General features: G+C 46.3%; 1 protein-coding gene across 9 annotated transcripts in view; it reads right to left on the bottom strand.

Annotated features, from left to right (window-relative positions):
• Positions 1–12086: 12086 nt before the first annotated feature.
• LOC135910419 (uncharacterized) overlaps positions 12087–20139 on the bottom strand; it is a 299314-nt gene continuing 291261 nt past the window's right edge. For all 9 annotated transcript variants that reach the window (XR_011509970.1, XR_011509968.1, XR_011509973.1 and 6 more), the window contains one exon: positions 12087–12305. Coding sequence is in view for 1 of the 9 variants with exons in the window: in XM_070529677.1 (XP_070385778.1) it covers positions 12097–12305 (209 nt within the window). In the remaining 8 variants the exon portion in view is untranslated. The remainder of the gene's footprint in view (positions 12306–20139) is intronic.

Raw genomic sequence — 20139 nt, 5'->3', positions numbered from 1 at the left:
TGGTAAAAAAGAAGGATGGATCATGGCGCTTTTGCGTGGGGTATCGGCACTTTAAAGGAGTACTGACACAAAAATTTGAAGTCGAGATAACTTGTGAGATCGATTTAGGGGGTCACACACACATCGTGTGTAAAATATCAGCGGCGAATATCGCCTAGAACATATTTAAACTCAATTTTAAAGTACGTGCGCGCAGCCAACCGTAAAACAGAGCACCTCGCGACATTGACATCACCCGGGTCTGTAAATAGCCAAGAAAACGCTGCGTCATGTGGCTACGTCACGAATTTTCGTTGGCTGCCATGCGGCTTTACACGTGCTCTTTACACGTGCTCGCCGCCGCCGGCCGCAATATCCGAGTCGCTGCTCTCCAGTGGGTCAAATTGAAAGTGATTGGCCACGTCTAATACGGCGGCGACTCCCACATGCAGGAAATCGTCGCCGCTGGACGACGAAAACGAGGACGACGACGACGATGATGGCGAGGACATGGCAAACCACGTGCAGGCGTAGCAAACGACTAGCAACACGAAGCTCGCGTGCCGGCGCGCCGCACGCTGGCTGCGCGCCAGAGCATACGTCATGGCTTTATGCGAACACGTGACCACTTTGTTTACACTCCCGGTGGACCGTTTCGTTGCTCTCTGAAACCGAAACTTGGACTGGTCGCTACAAAAAAGACTGCAGATAATTACCTGTCGCGCTCTGAAGTAAATGAGGTCTCGTGCCGTGATTACTGGGTCATTAACTACTTATTAAAGCAGAAAAAACCACATGGATTTTTTTTTGTGTCAGTACTCGTTTTTTGTCAGTACTCCTTTGTGTCAGTACTCCTTTTGTGTCAGTACTCCTTAACAGGGTTACCAAAAATGTCGTGTATCCCCTACCTCGGATTGCTGACGCCCTTGACTGACTCCACGGTGCTCGCTATTTCTCCTCTATTCACCTTCGTTCCGGCTACTGGCAGATTGCCGTGGATTATCTCGACCACGAGGAGACTGCCATTGTAACACCCGAAGGGCTTTATCAATTAAAAGTGATGCCGTTCCGCCTACGTAACGGTCCTGCCACTTTTGAACGCATGATGGACTCCCTTCCTCACGGTTTCAAATGGTTCAGGTATCTGTGCTACTTGGCGACGTTATAGTATTCTCCCCAACGTTCGCTACGCACCTCGAGCGCTTCTCAGCAGTCCTGGACGGTTTTCGGCAAGCCGATCTGCAACTCTACGCGTCAAAGTGCTAATTCGGCAGAAGCCAGATTAGCGTCCTTGGACATCTCGTTGACGCGAACAGAGTGCAACCGGACCCACGGAAGATCCATGCTGTTACGCACTTTCCTGTTCCGAAGTTTGTGAAGGTTGTGCGCAGCTTCATCGGCCTTTGCTCATACTTCCGCCGTTTTGTGAAATATTTCGCGGCCATAGCACGTCAACTAACCGAGGTTTAGAAAGAGGACGCCCCTTTCCAGTGGGGCGACAACGAGGCCTCTGCATTCTCACTTCTAATCGACCTTCTCACAACGCCTCTCGTTCTGGCCCATTTCGACCCTTCTGAGCCTACCGAAGTCCGTACTGATGCCAGCGGTCACGGAATTGGCGCAGTACTGGACAAACGCCAGCGTGGCCACGACCGTGTTATCGCTTACGCCAGCACGCTCCTCTTACCCGCGGAGCGCAACTATTGCATCACTCAGCTTGAGTGTCTGGCCCTAGTTTGAGCGGTTGCAAAGTTCCGCCCGTACTTACATGGCCTATCCTTTTCCGTTGTCACAGCCCTGAAGGATCCTACAGGAAGACGTGGTCGCTGATGCTTCATCATCATCATCAGCAGCAGCAGCAGCAGCAGCAGCAGGAGCAGCAGCCTGGTTACGCCCACTGCAGGGCAAAGGCCTCTCCCATACTTCTCCAACAAACCCGGTCATGTACTAATTGTGGCCATGCCGTCCCCTGAAACTTCTTAATCTCATCCGCCCACCTAACTTTCTGCCGCCCCCTGCTACGTTTCCCTTCCCTTGGGACTCAGTCCGTAACCCTTAATGACCATCGGTTATCTTCCCTCCTGATTACATGTCCTGCCCATGCCCATATCTTTTATGCGAAGCATATTACTAGAGCTCAACCCAGCTCCTCAGGCGCGGCGGTGTCGCCTTCAATACCACGTGTCACCGTGACGTCACGACGGGGGAGAAATGGGGCTCAAACTCGCGCCGTCGCTCGCGGCGTCGCCCCCCGCATCGGACGCGGTGAGCGTCGAGCAACGCAGCGTTCGGCGCGACAACGATTTATTCATGAAGTGCAACGCCGCAGACACCGACACCGACGACACCGGCTTTTCTGCGACACGAGCTCCTTAACGCTGTCGCGTTAAAATAAAGGCTAGTATGCTTCCCATCCTGGGCGTAACCTTAGCTAAGCCACAGCCATTTTATGCGAAGCATATTACGAGGGCTCAACCCAGCTCCTCAGGCGCGGCGGTGTCGCCATGAAATCACGTGACACCGTGACGTCACGACAGAGGAGAAGTGGCTTTGGCTCAACTCTTGCAAGACGGGCTGGGTGGGAATCGAACCAGGGTCTCCGGAGTGTGGGACGGAGACGCTACCACTGAGCCACGATTACGATGCTTCAAAGCGGTACAAAAGCGCCTCTAGTGAATGCGGTGTTGCCTTAGAAACGAGCTGTTTCTAAGGCGTGCGTCTCTTGCTCAGGCGCACATTTCGTTGCCGCGCCGAACGCTGCTTTGCTCGACGCTCACCGCGTCCAATGCGGGGCGCGTAGTCGCTGCCCTGTAGCCCATTGTCTTACACCCCTTGGCGGGTCGACGGGAACGCTGTCGCGTTCCACTCTTGAAGGCGAAGAAGTAATGCATGAGTTGTTTCTTCGTCTAGCCGAACCAAATATAGCCAAGCAACAGCAGTTCACCAGGCTAAACAGTGGTTCAACAACTAAAATAAAGGCTAGTATGCTTCGCATCCTGAGCTTAACCTTACCTAAGCCACAGCCATTTTTTTTCTTGATTTCAACTAAGATGTCATTAACTCGCGTTTGTTCCCTCACCCAATCTGCTCTTTTCTTATCCCTTAACGTTACACATATCATTCTTCTTTCCATAGCTCGTTGCGTCGTCCTCAATTTGAGTAGAACCCTTTTCGTAAGCCTCCAGGTTTCTGCCCCGTAAGTGAGTGCTGATGGGACACAGCTATTATAGACTTTTCTCTTGGGGGGTAATGGCAACCTGCTGTTCATGATCTGGGAATGTCTGCCAAACGCACCCCAGCCCATTCTTATTCTTCTGATTATTTCCGTCTCATGATCCGGATCCGCCGTCACTACCTGCCCTAAGTAGATGTATTCCCTTACGACTTCCAGTGCCTCGCTGCCTATTCTGAATTGCTGCTCTCTTCCGAGACTGTTAAACATTACTTTAGTTTTCTGCAGATTAATTTTTAGACCCACTCTTCTGCTTTGCCTCTCCAGGTCAGTGAGCATGCATTGCAATTGGTCCCCTGAGTTACTAAGCAAGGCGATATCATCAGCGAATCACAAGTTACTAAGTTTTTCTCCATTAACTTTTATCCCCAATTCTTCCCAATCCAGGTCTCTGAATACCTCCTGTAGACACGCTGTCAATAGCATTGGAGAGATCGTATCTCCCTGCCTGACGCCTTTCTTTATTGGGATTTTGTGTCTTGCTTTATGGAGGACTACGGTGGCTGTGGAGCCGCTATAGATATCTTTCAGTAATCTTACATCGCTGATCCTTACGCCTCCAAGAATTTTCGTACTCTGTCGCCTGCAAATCTGGCCTGTTACACAAGGACGCTCACTACCTGTCTCGCTACCTGGTAGACGAGCCTGATGGCGCCGAGAGCAGTACCACCAACGGCATTTTCTCTGTGTCTGCCTACGCTGACATCGCCGATAAGCAGTACCGAGACCTATCGCAGCGAGTTACTCATCGAGCGTCTGCGATCTACACCTACCGACGCATCCGTTCGCGGATATGTCCTCTAGGGCGGCATTCTGTGCCGAAGGAACTTCCTCCCTGACGGCTCTCATTTTCTTCTTGTCGTGTCAAAACGTCTACGACAGACTGTGCTTTTTGAAATGTATGACACACCCACTGCAGGACATCTTGGGGTAACACGCATGTACGACCACGTCCGCCGCCGCTTCTATTGGCCTAGTCTCGCTCGCTCCGTCCCACGATATGTTGCTGCCTGTGATCGCTGTCAGCGTCGGAAAACACCTCAGGTGCTACCTGCCAGTCAACTCCAGCCGATCACCGTCCCTGTAGAACCGTTATTTCCTGTTGGATTAGATTTCCTCGGTCCCTTTCCCACGTCATCCTCTGGGAACAAACGGGTAGCCGTCGCAACTGATTACGCCACCCGATACGCTATCACGCGGGCTCTCCCTACCAGTTGCCCCACTGACGCCGCGGACTTTCTCTTGCGGGACATTCTTGCTTCATGGCGCCCCGCGACAGCTGCTTACTGACCGTGGTCGTAACTTCCTCGCGAAAGTTATCGCCGACATTGTGCGTTCCTGCTCCATTCAGCACAAGCTGACTACCTCATACCATCTTCAAACCAATGGCCTGACAGCGCGGTTAAACCTACTCTTACCGATATGCTGTCCACGTGCGTTTCCAAGGACCACCATGACTGGGACATTACCTTTACTTATGTCACATTTGCGTACAATTCTTCCCGGCACGACACCGCCGGATTTTCTCCATTTTATCTATTGTACGGTCGCGAATCGACTTTGCCCCTAGACACGGACGGCACTTCCTCATGCTGCGCTCTCAACAAGCGAGTATGCGCGCGATGCCATCGCCCTCGCGGACCATGCACGCCAGCTTCCCCGTACTTAGAACGGCAGAAAGCTGAGGTGGTTGGTAAGGATTCATTATGCAAAATTCATTTTCCTTTTTGCATAATGCCCGTACTCGACTGACGGTCTCGCAAACCACTCAGCAGCGTCAGTACAACGACCGCCACCATGACGTACAGTTTTCGCCTAGTGCGCTCGTGCTCGTGTGGTCGCCCTCTCGTCAAGTCAGACTTTCAGAGAAGCTCCTTTCGCGATATACAGGGCCCTACCACGTGCGGCGCCACGTGACGCCTGTGACGTACGAAATTGCTCCTGTGCTTTCAACCTCGTCCTCTACTCTGGCATCTAGTGATGTTGTGCATGTCAGTAGGCTCAAGGCCTACTACACTGCTTCCGAGTCCGGTTTTTAGTCGCTCCGGGACGGCGCTTTTGCCGCCGCGGGTATTGCTACGGAACAGTATTTGCGTTGACAAAGAGGTGAGCAGGGTGAAGACGACGAGGACGATTAGAGGCTAGCGTCACTAGAGTCGAGGACGAACTTGGCAAATGGCCAAATAAAGAGTAGGAATACAGTAAGCTTCTAAGTGTAATAACGACTGAAATACGGAAAGAGAAAACTCATGTTCATTGGAAAGGAAAAAAATAAACCGAAACGCTGGTGGAACAGGGAGGTACGAGAACGGATCGCCGAATGAAGAAAGCATCCTTAGAACACAGGCAGGCAAAAAAGGTGCAGTTGCTGAGTGAATAATTAACCAGTAAATGGGATATATACTGAGAGAAAAAGTCAATTGTTAAAATACTGGTGGAAGCAAAATTAAAATGTGAAAGTGAACGTTGGTTGCCAGAAATGCGTGAGAAAAAGAAGGCCGCACCTAGAATATTTTGGAGCCACATAAAACTATTAGGCATGAAGTCAACAACAATACAACAACATATCCTACACGAAGATGAAAACACACTGGAAGCAGAAGCGGCAATAAATTACATCCGAAAAATAATAGCCGAATCTTTCCAAGCCAACGTCGAGGTTGTACTAGAAGAAAAAAAGAGCATAAAAGAAACCCAAGCGGAAAATGAGCTGGTGTTGAGAAATTTCAACTGGAAGAAATCGGAAAAGAAAATTTCTAAGTACACAGCCACAGGGATAAACGAGGTTCCCGTTAGGCTGATTAGTGAAATAGGACTGAAAACTAAGGAGGCTCAGGTGAAAGCAGTGGACAAAACTTTAAAAGATAGACGAATACCGGACAGTTGGCGACAAAGTAGAATGAATTTAGTGTATAAAGGTAAGGGGAAGGAAGATCGACTTCACTCGTCTAGACCGTTGACCCTTACATCGGTTATATACAGGGTAGCAATGCAAGCAATCAAATGAAAGCTTCAAGCATGGGCAGAGAATAAGAGAATTTGGGAGAACTTCAGAATGGCTTAAGAATAGGTAGCCGTTTAGATGATAAATTATTTGTGCTTACTCAGCGTATTGAAATATCAAAAGTAGAAAGCAGACCCTTATATGTGGCCTTTTTAGACATTAAAGGAGCCTATGACAACGTAGACCGCAACATTTTGTAGGATATTCTGGAAGGGGAAGGCTTAGGTGACCATTGTCTACAGATTTTGGAGAGATTTACCTAGAAAATACCGGTTGCGTTGAATGAGCAGGGATGAGGAGCGAGGATAAAGTTCACATCAACAAGGGACTAAGGCAGGGGTGCCCTTTATCCCCGCTGCTGTTTATGATGTACATGGTGAGGATCGAGTGGGTGCTAGAAGGAAGTAATGTCGTCTTTAATCTCTCATACAAACATGCGGGTACAGTAATAGAGCAGCAGCTCCCAGGTTTTTTTTATGCAGACAACATTGTGTTGCTAGCTAGCAAGCAAAGTGATTTGCAACGTCTGGCTAATATCCGTGGGCAGGAAGGCAACAATCAAGGTTTGAAATTTAGTGTTAGAAAATTAAGTGTTATGCTATTCAATGAAAACATTGAACAGACAGTGGCAATACGCAGCCAGGAAATACCTCGCGCAACAGAATGTAAACACCTTGGTATTTGGACAAATGAAGGCAATAGATGTATGGAAACAGAAAAACAATAGCAGGGAAGTGGAAGAGAAATGGCAAGCATAATGAATCAAAGAGCGCTATGGGGATACAATAGGTACGATGTGCTCCGAGGTAAGTTGAAAGGCGTACTGGTTCCAGGACTCACTTTTGGAAATGCGGTTGTTTGCTTGAAATCAGGAATGCAATCAGGACTCGATGGGAAACAAAGGTCAGTGCGACGCCTCGCATTGGGCGCTCACGGGAAGACTACAAATGAAGCTGTGCAGGGTGATAAGGGCTGGACTAGTTTTGAAGGGAGGGAAGCTCGCAGTAAAATTGATTATGAAGAACGACTGACGAATATGGAAGGAAGTAAATGGGTTGGGAGAGTGTTGAGATATCTGTACAGGAAAAAGATAGATTAACAGTGGCGGGAAAGAACTAGGAAGGTTACCAGCAAGTATGCGGACTTTAGGGTGAGCAACCCAGGGGCAAAGAACGGCAAGCGGAAAGCCATTGAGGCTAAAATAATCTCATGGGTGGCAGTATTGGAAAAGAAAGCTGTCATGCCTAACTACTTTAGAGGGTAAAACAAGATCAAGAAAGAAACAATTTATGACTTCTCAAAGGGAAGCTCATTACTTTTCGAAGCGAGATCATGATACCTTCCAACACGCACCTATAGAACGCGATATAAGAAGGAAGAAGACGCATGTGCTTGCTGCGGTAAAGCCAGGGAACCGATGGAGCATGAATATTAGAATGTGAAGACATTTGCCGAGCGATCGAGTAAGGCACCACTGACCTCCTTGAAGCCCTTGGGTCCAGGGAGAGCAGGGGAAAAGTAAACATGTCCGCAATAGAGACTAGTAAAAGGCGAATGGAAAATTGGTGGAAGAAAAGTAGGAAATCGGCAGCAAACAGAGATATACTAAAGCAAAATTCACTATAGGGCATCAGAAAATTTGGTTGTGGGAGTTCATCGTGTCTTTGTTTTTTTCTTTTTTGTAACCTAGGTTGGACATTAGGCACTGCAATAGCCAGAGCTTGGTGGCGGAACCACCAGCCCCATTCCAAAGAGGGCGCTCATAACATCCAGTCATCCATCCATCTATCTTTCCATCCGTAGGTGGCTGCAGGGGGCCGGTGCGCCGTTGTCCGGGCATTCTATGGCCATTGCGCTGGGAGTGCGCTTTGCAGCCTCTGTTTTTAGAGTGCCTTATTTAGAGCGACAAACGTTAAGCCACTGTCTTTGTGTTACAATCTATTAACATGAAATTTATTATTGCCGACGTGCTCTTTCACCTTTACTAAATAAAAGCGTCTAGTGTTTCTCTCAATGCGGCTGTCAGCGTTCGTCTTTTGCTGAATGCACTAGTAACATAATTTGCTTCCGTAACTTCTGCGTCAAGAAACCATCACTGCTATTTGCCTCAATAGGCAGCGTTCCCGCTCTCATTTTATCCGAAGGAGGGTTCTGAGGAGTGCGGAATAGCAATAGTCTCTGAGTAAATACAAGCGCCTTCACCTAATAACGTAAGTTAACATTAATTTATTTCACTGTTTATACTCAAAGAAAAATTATGCACATCGCGTTTTGCATTCAGATTCCATGCAGAAGGTCCAAATTCTAGAAGCCACAAATTGAGAGACAGCTGATTCCTTAAAAACAATGCTGTCGTGGAATCCACGGCATCAACGTGCGTACTCTTGAAAGAATCATTCTAAACACTGAAAAAACAAACTCAGGGTTTTTGGTTGCCAACACCACAGTCTCATAAAGATGGATACCGTAGAGTGTGACTGCAGTATTATTTATGTCCACCTGGGCTTCTTTGACCTGCATGTTAAGCTAGCCATATTGCTCAAATTTCCTCTTGCGGACGTGCTGACCATCACAAATTTCTTGCGCACTGCTTCATTACGTGGTAAACGCACTCCCCCCCCCCCCCCCCAAAAAAAAAAAAAAAGTGAGACAAGAAAGACAAACAGGAAAGTGCCTGTCGAGCCCTATTTCTTGCCTTATATTTTTGTCGTGCTGTTTCAGCGCAATGAAGCCTTACGAAAAAGCTCAATCCCAGAGCCTTCAGACCCTTTTAAATGGTATTGTGTGCCACTGTCCACGAACTTGTGACGAAGGCTATGTCTCAGTGCTATTCAAACCTTTACACCCCTGGTCGCAGGACTTGGTGTCCATGTTCGAGAGCATCCTACACAGCTTGCAATCGACTCTTTTCACTACACATGAAAACTCTGTCTTTACACATGCAATACCTGCTGTTGCAGTTTCGTGCGAATCACTTCTCGCCTACAATCCATCTCCACCTGGCAACGCCGCCAGCTCGAGATTCAGAGTTCCTTCCCTCTCTTGCGATTCAGACTGTTCGCCTGAATTTTTATGTTGCTTACCAAGAACGGTGATGATGAATTCCTCAATATGAAGCGAACATTGCTAAACTAATAGCTTGTTGTCTTTCCGTGGCGTTTGTCGGCGACCGCTTCGATGGATCGAAAGACCCTGTCTGCTAGAGCACGCGGGGCGGCTGAACTGTCGGAGCAATTATTGTCTGATAGGGCGCCTGAGACATTTTAATGATTATAGTAAAGGGCAGGAACACTGAAAAAAATTGTTTTATTTCCTTTCAACGCAATTTGTGTACAGTTACAATTGCTTACACGTTCATGTTTCCCGATTTTCAGCCACCTCACTTGTGCTGCCATGAAGCGGTGCAGACATGAAACACCACCAATAGTGAGACGCGTTTCGCACCAGCGGCCCCGCTACGTCGGAGCACCAGTACTTCTCACAGCGTGGTTTGTACATTTATTAGGTTTAACGCTAGATTTATTAGCCAGTGCTTCATATCGATGACGACGTTTCTAGCATACCGTTTTCACCGCCGTTGTCATTTGCCACGTGAAGTGAGCAAGCCACACAGCTGTCCAATAACCTGTGATATGCTACCGTAGCGGTTTTTTGACGGCACATGAGAATGCCCGAAAAAATGTATATTTTTTATCTAATTGTACAAAAAAGGTTGAGCAGAAACATATACGGCGAAAAGAAAAACAAAGTAGTGGGAAACTTTTGGCGATAGTTGGCAACACCCGGCAACAAACTGGAACTGGGACCAAGTGTCGTATGGCGTCCCTTAAAAATTGAAAAGACTACTCTTGCGTGAACCATAGGTGTACGTTCCATAGGTTCCCTTCAGTTTTCTTTATTCAGTTTTATTTTAAACACATAGGGGTGGGTACAGTTGATGACATGCATAAGCCTAACAGCTGTGTTTAGAGAAGTTGCAGATGGAAGCTACATATCGCAGTTGCATACAAACAAAGCAATTGCAAATAACACGTGAAAGAACGGATTATTTTTCCACCGCTAAAGACATATTTTCGAAGAGTGATTTTCGGGTAATGATTTCAGCGACGTGGCACAGAGGCCGTTGTAATCTTATCCTGCACTGGAAAAAAAAAAAAAACGAAGTAGCAGTTGTAAAGGAGTGTGCCCGCAAGACTTGTAATCTGTGCCCAGTTTGTAACGATATGCGTGCGAGTTGCGTGACATATGAGTCGAAATTTATTGTGCTGTAAAAGAACTTGTGAAAGAGGAAAATACTGGCTATAGTGCGGCAGAAGGTTTCGCTCTTAGGCAGCAGGCGCTTACGTTATATGAGTAAGATGACTGGGACAATTTGAACATGTGGTTTTGAATAGACTTTAGTGCGGTAACGAAAAAGCCTTGATATGGCTTCTAGATGGGTGGTGTGCGCTCAACATTCAGTCTGATTGGGGATTTTAAAGCTAGTTTTACGTGCCACTCGTCTCATAAAGCGAAAGGTTCTGTTACCTGATGCAAGTATGTTGCCAATATGCGTACCCCAAATTAGATCATGAGAAAGTGTCATGTCTAAGTACTTTAACGATTCTATTAATTCTGTGGGAGCGTTCTATTCTGTACGTGCACGGGAAATAGTTACCACGGCCTGTAAAATATTTCTTCTTACATTAGATTGGTTTCAGTCTTCAGCTAACGCTCCCACCAAGACTTCTCGTTGTTAACATTGTGTTGTATGGTGCTTCCTCAATAGCATTTGTAACTCGGTGGTAAATCACGCAGCCATCGAGAAATACCCGTAATTTGTAAGAAATGTGAAGCAGTAAACAAGCAATATAAATTAAAAAGATAAGCGTACCGAGAGCTGATCTTAGAGCTACGCCAGAAGTTATACTATGAAGAGTGGATGATTTGTAACCATAGCGGCACATTCGGAGTGGTTAGTGACCAATGCTTCAATCCATTTTAGTTCCTCAGTGTGTAAGCTCAAAGAAGAAAGCTCGTCATGCTAGAAGCCATGTAGCAAGGCAATACAGCTGGTGGAGTCAATGCCCACAAAGTGCAATGAATAAGAAAAACAGGGTGGTGAGGGCGACAGTTTTGTCAGTCGCCACAATATTGACACGTCTACTTATTTATCCTTTTTTAGGGACTGCACTTCCCTCGCTAACAACTGTTATCGCTCAGAGCAAGACACACCTGCATGATTGGAACTAACTAGATTGTTATCGTTGATTGTATCTGTTGTGTATTTCGTCACCCAAGCGTGTATAATGAGATTGCATGCGCGACGCAAATTGTGTAGTAGTTTCTGCAAGGCACGCGGGCACCAGCGATTGCCCTGGAGCTTTCAATTACTCACGTATAAAAGCCGGCGCGCTCTACCAGAAGGCCAGATTTCGACGATCGCTGAATGGGTTCGCCGTTACCCTTATCATATGAGTGAGTCCTGTTTTGTCGGCACAGCTTCGCCCAGTAAATACTTAGTTTCCACATTCATAGTTTTGCTGCAGCGCTTTTCACTGTCACTACTACATGGTTGGATGTAAAAAAAATAAAGCAATAAAAACAAACGGACTACGTGTTCTTTTATTTACAGCGTAAAAGGGTTAAGTAACGGTAAGTAATATTGGACAAAAAGAAAAACTATACTACACACCCATGTCAGGAATTCCCAAACAACAGGTGCCATTCTTTTGGGTAAATTTGTTTTATACGCTATCCTCTGAAAACAGATTACTCAGTTAGGCATTCCCTTCGGTCAGGATGAGGCTTCCTTTGCGAGTAGCATCGAAGGAGTTAATCAAGATTCATGTGTGCCTCAGTCGGGCTGGCAATAAAGAGAAGACGTTAAGCATAGTGTTCTTTATTGAATATGCTTGTAGATGGACGTCTTGAGTCTGGTCAGTGGCTTCCGCGAGGAAGCGTAAGCGTATGTCGGAGCAGCTGTTACCCTCGTCACACCATTTCCGTCTCCATATTGATCATATGTGCGCGGAGCCTTAACGCATATATCGAGTTGTGGCACACAAGACAGGCCAGGCATGCAGCCATAAGAGCACGGATCACCTTCACCTAGAAAAAAGAGTTACATATCTTTCAAGAAGTTTGGAATGAGTTACGCAAAACTCGTGAAAGGCTACTCCAATGCTATCTGTTGAAGAAGTTGCAATGTAGCGAAACTTGCAAAAGCATCAACATCCTTGTTAGTCTAAAGAGCACGTGCCATCTCCTTTTAGTTACTATAATCACGTGACGGAGGCATTCCCTGTGCGCTTTTCGCATGTCGAGAAGACTTTGCCCACTACCCGGGCTTCTTTTAATCTGATGCTTCTTGTCTGGTGGAAGGTACTGGCTGTACTTATTTGTTTAGGATGAGCCGTGCAACTTTAGTTCCTTCATGAATGCACTGTTTAGCAAGAGTGTCATTTATTTCAGGTAGCGTGCTCTAACTGTTTACACCGAATTGTATTGATAATGATTTACGTACCCTAGTCTACGTAGATTAACCATCTCTCGAACAATACGGGTTTTGAAGTATCATGCGGTGTAGAGAAGTTGGTCAAGGAAGCAAATATTTTTCAGAGATGTCCGCAATATATTAGGCAATTAAAACCCAATCATTGCAGTTTTAAAGAATGCATCAATTTAAATATTTCTGCATCAAAATTCTAGGGCATTTAAGTATCCGCACGAAGATGAATCCTGAAGCATTGCGACTTTTCTCCGAAGATGCATCGGCCTTGTATGCATACTTGTGTGGGCGCCCAAAGAAGCCGGACACAGCTACGGACTCAGAAGTCGAAGTCGAAGTTTCACCATCGCATTGCATGACAGAACTCACGAAACTAGCCACAACGACAAGAAGCACTGCGATGGGCGGCGCTATGTAAAATTGGTCAGAATTTGGGGGCGCGCCGCTGCAACGAACGTGGTCATGCATCCGCTCCTTTTTGCGCAGGCTTTCCTGCTATGCACCCTTGCTCCGCTACATTCCGGTTTCGGCCTCATTGATCCCGCCACCGCTGGTCAACCCGATGACGCTGCTGCACAACCTCCTGTGGATAGCGATCGAGCAGCAGAAGACAGGCTGAATCCTCAGCACCCAGCTAGAGTCGAGTTCTTCGCCTGGCAACCACGCAGTACTGCCACCTCAGCAGCTTTGCCTGGCCTACAAATACCGCTTCCGTTCTGGGGCCATTCGGGGCACGCCGCCGCGACAAACGTGGTCATGCAACCGCTCCTCTTTGCGCAGGTTAGTTACCCCGCTCTCGCTAGTTGCCTCCGAACCAGTAGTCCTTTTTTGGTCGCCGTGTCTTGCCCCTCTGACCTGCTTGGTTGTTACCGCAAATTGTTGTGTTTTTCAAGTTATTTTTGCCTCAATGTCAATTTGGTACCTCTCTTGCTTGTCATGTCAGGTGATGTGGAACTGAATCCTGGACCTTCAAACGGTGACGAACTTGTATCGCTTGTTTCTATTTCACACACACTGTCCCGCCTGGAGCAGTCCCAAACCACTGTTCTCGCAGAACTTTCGCTAATCCGCGCTACCCAAACCAATACAGGTCTGGTCGGCTGCCTGTCTTCGCGTTTCGACGCATTAGAAAAATTGTCGAGAATAATCAATCGAACGACTCGTCTTCTTGCGCCTTGAAAACAAGCATTGAGAAATTCTCCACGGAAATCAAAGCTCTTACCAACAAATGTGATGACGCCGAGAATCGCCTTCGCCGGTCCAATTCGATTTTTTTCGGAATAAAGGATAATAAAGGCGAAACCTGGGCAGAGTCCGAGACCCAGATTATTTCCTTTTGCTCAGAGAAACTTGGCATTAACGTAAATCCAGACGACATTGAGCAAGCGCACCGGCTGGGGCGATTCCAGGCAGACAAACAGCGCCCTATAGATGTGAAATTCGGGCGTTTCAAAGTTAAACCAAATATTCCATCAGCGGGACCCAAGCTTAAAGATACGTGTTACGCAATTCGTGATGATTATTCAACACGCGTGCGAACTGCCCGGAAAATGCTTTTCAATTACGCCCGAGAGAGGAGCACTAACTTTAAGATCCGATTCGACAAGCTCACGATGAATGGCAGACAATTCATATACAATTCCGAAACAAATTCAGTCGAGGAAGTGCAATTATAGCAACCGTCACCCGCTTACGGATCGCCGCCACGCCCCCGGCCGCAGCCACCCTGCGGGAGATACTTCGCACCGACTTATCATACTTTGGCGGCTCTTCTAGCCAATATTCGCACCTATTTGCCGAAGAAAGACGCTGTTGAAGTGATAGCAGTACAGACATAGCAATATTTACTGACTCCTGGCTAACTTCTGATATCTCGAATGATGAGTTGCTACACGATGTGCGATCGTTCACGGTGTACAGGCGCGACAGAGTGGGACAGAGGGGTGGTGGTGTGCTTGTTTTAGTGAGGTCGAGTGTGCCCTCTTTCTGTGTTTTACCAATCAGTAATAATGAAATTGTTGCTTTGAAGTTAACACTGCCTTCCAGTACAATCATCTTAATTGCATGCTATCGTGCCCCGGACACCAACATTTCATTTGTTAACCATTTGTATTCAATCCTACTGGACTTTCAGGCTCGCTATCCCCGCGCGAGGTGCTTACTTTGTGGCGATTTCAATTTCCCTGACATTAACTGGCTTGACTTAATTATCGGCGCACAGTGGCCAATCGAAAGAGTTTACTAATTTAGTTCGTACCTTTAATCTTACACAAACAGTTGACATGCCAACCCGGAAAACAATACTCTTGACCTTGTTCTTGCTTCGAACCCTGAATCCATTCAGTCATTATCATGCATTCCCGGTTTCAGCAATCATTGCTCCTTATTGTTCAAACTGTCCGTACCCATCCCTACTCGTCAACCATCTGTCAAATATATACGAGACTACGAGAAGGCTGACATTCAGATTATTATCATCGAGCTGGTCAAGTTTTTTCATTACTTCCGCATGTCCTCCACTTCCAGAAGAGTAAGGAAAATTGGCTGCTTTTCAAGCTAAAATTGTTATCACTCGTTGACCGATATGTACCCCTTGTTTGCATTCGAGGCGATGCCAGCAGACCCTGGTTTTCTAATGCCCTCAAAAAACTCTCAAATAAAAAGAAACGACTCTTCCGGGCAGCAAAACATTCGGCTAGGGAAAGGTATTTCTGTTGTCTTCGCGATTACGCAAAACTTTTGCGAAGCTCAAAAAGAAAATTTTATCATCTGGATTTACAGGACATTATTCCAAAAAAATTCTGGAAATTTTTAACCCCCGCCATTAAGTCATCACCTAATATCGCATTGGTTAGCATAACGGTTCTGAAGTTCCACCAGACAAACGCAGTCATGTAATGAATTTTTATTTTTCCTCAGTTTTTACTAATGAACCGACCTTAGATTACCTTCCCCTATCTAAGTTTTCGTTTTCACAGATGCCGCCCGTTATCATCACTACACATGTTATCATAAAACTTATTGAAAGGCTCAAAGTTTCAAGCGCCCCTGGACCGGATAATATATCGTCTAAGATACTGAATTGCACCAAGGACATATCAAGCCAGTTTCTGCAAATAATATTCGTGCAATCGATTGCTACCGGCTCACTTCCAGGCGACTGGAAACTGAGCAAGGTAGTACCGATTTTTAAAGCAGGTAACCATTCTGACCCTTCTAACTACCGACCGATCTCACTAACATGCATGGCTTGCAAACTACTGTAGCATACAATATTCACAAGTTGCATGTCACCTTGATTCCAACGGCTTCTTTTTTCCCAACTGGCACGGCTTCAGACCCGGTTACTCATGCGAAACCCAACTTTTCCATTTCACAACCGTTCTTCACCTAAATTTAGATTTCTCATTTCAGACGGACGTTATATATCTCGACTTCTGGAAAGCTTTCGATCGTATACCCTATCAGCGCCTGTTAGCCAAACTTTCATGCTTGTGTCTTGATCCGCTGATATTAACATGGATTCGTTGTTTTTTATTTCTATCCGGTCGTTGTGAATTCCCTGTTATCGATAATGATCATTCGCCCACAACTGAAGTTCTTTTTGGTGTCCCGCAGGGCTCGGTGCTCGGCCCACTTTTGTTTTTAATCTTCATAAACAATATTCCTTCCAGCATTTCGTTGTGCATTCGTCTTTTCGCAGATGACTGCGTGTTGTACCGCCGCATAACCACATCCAATGATCAGTTACTGCTTCAAAATGACTTGGACAGAATTGAAGACTGGTGTTCGACATGGGTAATGAAGCTGAATGTATAAAATGGCTGTGGCTTAGGTAAGGTTAAGCCCAGGATGCGAAGCATACTAGCCTTTATTTTAGTTGTTGAAGCACTGTTTAGCCTGGTGAACTGCTGTTGCTTGGCTATATTTGGTTCGGCTAGACGAAGAAACAACTCTTGCATTACTGCTTCGCCTTCAAGAGTGGAACGCGATAGCGTTCCCGTCGACCCGCCAAGGGGTGTAAGACAATGGGCTACAGGGCAGCGACTACGCGCCCCGCATTGGACGCGCTGAGCGTCGAGCAAAGCAGCGTTCGGCGCGGCAACGAAATGTGCGCCTGAGCAAGAGACGCACGCCTTAGAAACAGCTCGTTTCTAAGGCAACACCGCATTCACTAGAGGCGCTTTTGTACCGCTTTGAAGCATCGTACTCGTGGCTCAGTGGTAGCGTCTCCGTCCCACACTCCGGAGACCCTGGTTCGATTCCCACCCAGCCCGCCTTGCAAGAGTTGAGCCAAAGCCACTTCTCCTCTGTCGTGACGTCACGGTGTCACGTGGTTTCATGGTCACCGCCGCGCCTGAGGAGCTGGGTTGAGCTCTCGTAATATGCTTCGCATAAAAGTGCAAATACATGAAGGTAACACGCAAGCGCACTAACCTCAGCTACGCATATTCGTTGTACTCAAGCACCCTTTCCCGAGTTGAATCTTACCATTATCTTGGAATTCACATCACCAGCAAACTCACCTGGTCCGAGCACATCACGAAGATTGCAGTTGATGCATCGAAATCACTTGGGTTCATCAGGCGGCACCTCAGCTTCTCCCCTACCTCTGTTCGCAGTCTAGCTTACAAAACGTTTGTCCGAACCAAACGAGAATTTGGCTCTCCAATTCGGAATCCACATCAGGCTTACCTACTCGATAGCCTAGAAGCCGTTCAAAACCGTGCAGCCCGACATATTTCATCTGACGACGACACCCACTCCAGTGTTACCAAAATAAAATTATCGCTTGACTTCGAGCCTCTTACACACAGACGAAAAATCGCCCGTTTGTCATTATTTCATAAGCTATACTTCTTTTTTCCTTCGCTTCGGGACTCTCTTCTGCTTCCATCTCTCCGAACATCATGCCGTCTTTTCAACTCCATGAGCGTTCTACGTCTGCACGGCTCCTCTAACGCATTTAACAAGTCATTCCTGCCTCTTGCAATTGAAGAATGGAATTCATTACCACACCATATTGTAATAGAACGCGATCCATATAAGTTTCGGCAAATGCTGATATCCTATTTGGAAACATGATGTGAAAATTCTTGCCTGCTTCCGTTTGCCTCTGTTTACTTTACTTTTGCTATTTTCATATTTGTTATCGCTTATTTAAAGGGTTCTTGTACTTTTTTTCCGTATATATCATGCTGATCACTGATTGTGACACTGTTTCACAGTGACCTACGTTGTTGTGTTCAATGTCCCCCCCTCCCACCCCTAATTATGTAATGCTCCTTCCAGGGGTCTTTAAAGACCAATAAATGATGATGACAACTGACCGCTTTCAGGCAACTGCAGCTTATGCAACCGTAATCTTTCTCGGGAGACGCTTGCTGCGAATGGAATGCGCGAATGCGCGCTTTATGGTTGTGTTTTTATTCGTCCTCCGGTGCCACCACTGCCGCGGTCGGATTGATGCTGTGAGCGTCCCCGTTGGTGGGTTGGACCACCAAGCTCTTGCAATTATACTGCCTAATGTCTTTCCTAGGTTAAAAAAGCAAAAAAAATCCTATGAACTCCCACAACCACGCTTCCTGAACCTTGTTGCAAACTTTGCTTTTGTACGTCTTCCTTTTTCGTCGTTTCCCTACTTTTCTTCCACCAATGTTCCAATCGCATCTTACTAATCTCTATTGCAGACATGCTTACGTTTCCCCTGTTCTTGCTGAACGCAAGGGTTTGAAGGAGGCCAGTGGGGCCTAAATCGAGCGCCGGGCAGATGCCTTCACATTCTAATGAAGCATGCTCCGTGGTTTCCGTATCTTTACCGCAGCAAGTACATGCTTCTTCTTCCTTCTGAGATCTCGCTTTATGGGCGCGTTTTCTAAGGCATCCTGATCTCGTTTCGAAAAGTAATGAGCTTCCCTTTGAGTTATCATAAGTTGTTTCTTTCCTGATTTCGCTTTTTGCAGTAAGTAGTTACTCGTTGCAGGTTTCTTTTCCTTTGCCGCCACCAATGAGATTGTTTCAGCGTCTCTGACTTACCGCTTAACGGTCTTTGTTACTGTGTTGCCCACCCTCCAGCCCGCACGCTCGCGGTACGTGCCTCCCGTTGATCGGCTGTGCCCACGTTTCCTTTAGAGCGCAGCTCTCGGGCGCCCGTTCCTACTTTTAGGGTCTGAGCTCAGAGAAAGATCAATAAAGGAACGCGGGACGTAGTGGAGGATGAAAGACAGCAAAAGCGAAGAGGGTGCGAGGAGGGACGCGGAGGAGGACATTATGATGAAAGGGTGAGGAGAAATCAGAGTGCTGCACGAAACTAAGAGATGACCTCATAGTATTAGAGCACAGCTCCCTTACGCTAGTTCCTGGATTAAGCGTGGCCGTCCGTCAGCGTCAAGAAATTCTAGAAAATAATGAATCCAACAACCGATAAATCAATCGCTTTAAAGAATTGATCCGGCGATATCCATCCTGCCAGCATGTGTGGTATATTCCTTAATGACACATTCGCTAACCACTTTACCGCTTCCTCTAAAATGTACTTACAAACATTGTTGTCTTTTCCTGGTAAAGGAAAGGGCAACATTCCTATAGCACAACTGTTTGTAGTTGCTCGCGGCATTACTAACCTAATCCACCACTCATTATTCAATTCCGTTTCGGATGTGGCAACGCCAAGAGGAAGTTTTACAAAGTAAAGAAAAACATGTTTCATGAAATATGAAAACAAAGGCATTTAAGCAATAAATATACACGGCTGATCGCTCAATAGAATAAAAAGTTGTAAACGTGGTTTTATTCTACGAATCAACAAAATTCCCCTTTGAATTAACGGTCTAATACATTAGCCAATACTTGTTCTTCACAACTTGTTCTTCACAACGGCCAAAATAGATGTAGCGAAACATTCTCTAGCGATACGCAAATAATTGATTTCCTTCGCCACTTGCATAGTGTTCTTGACCTGTTTTCTCATTACGCCTGCATATTAGATTTTAGCAAGGCGCATGATAAGGTATGTCAAAGATTACGTGTGCATAGGCTTAGTTTACTAAAACTCAGCTGTAGCGTTCTAAAATTTATTGAGTTTTTTTCTTAATAAGTGCCTACAATTTTACGCTTGTTTTGCAATTTTGAAAACCATTATTTGCAGAAGCAGCGTATTTATGCTCTTGATGTCGCTTTCAGTGATGTCTTTATAGGCTGCTTCTACAATTAAAGCAATTGGTTGCTAGTCAGCGCTCTCTCTTGGGCTCCTTACTCGCTCGTCCTGTCCCTCCCGTTTTTTTTTTTAAATTACATTCTTTCTATACATCAACACACAACAATTCCGCATAATCTTCACTGTTCAGGCGTTGTCGATGGTTGCGGTAAGACATATTCGCAAACATTTGGGGCTACATCTTGAAAGAAGACCACTGAGTGCGCACGGTATTGTAC

This window comes from Dermacentor albipictus, unplaced genomic scaffold, assembly GCF_038994185.2.
Source record: "Dermacentor albipictus isolate Rhodes 1998 colony unplaced genomic scaffold, USDA_Dalb.pri_finalv2 scaffold_27, whole genome shotgun sequence".
Taxonomy (NCBI): Eukaryota; Metazoa; Arthropoda; class Arachnida; order Ixodida; family Ixodidae; genus Dermacentor; species Dermacentor albipictus.
The sequence above is the reverse complement of the archived record's forward strand: the minus strand, read 5'-3'. Positions and strand labels throughout refer to the sequence as shown.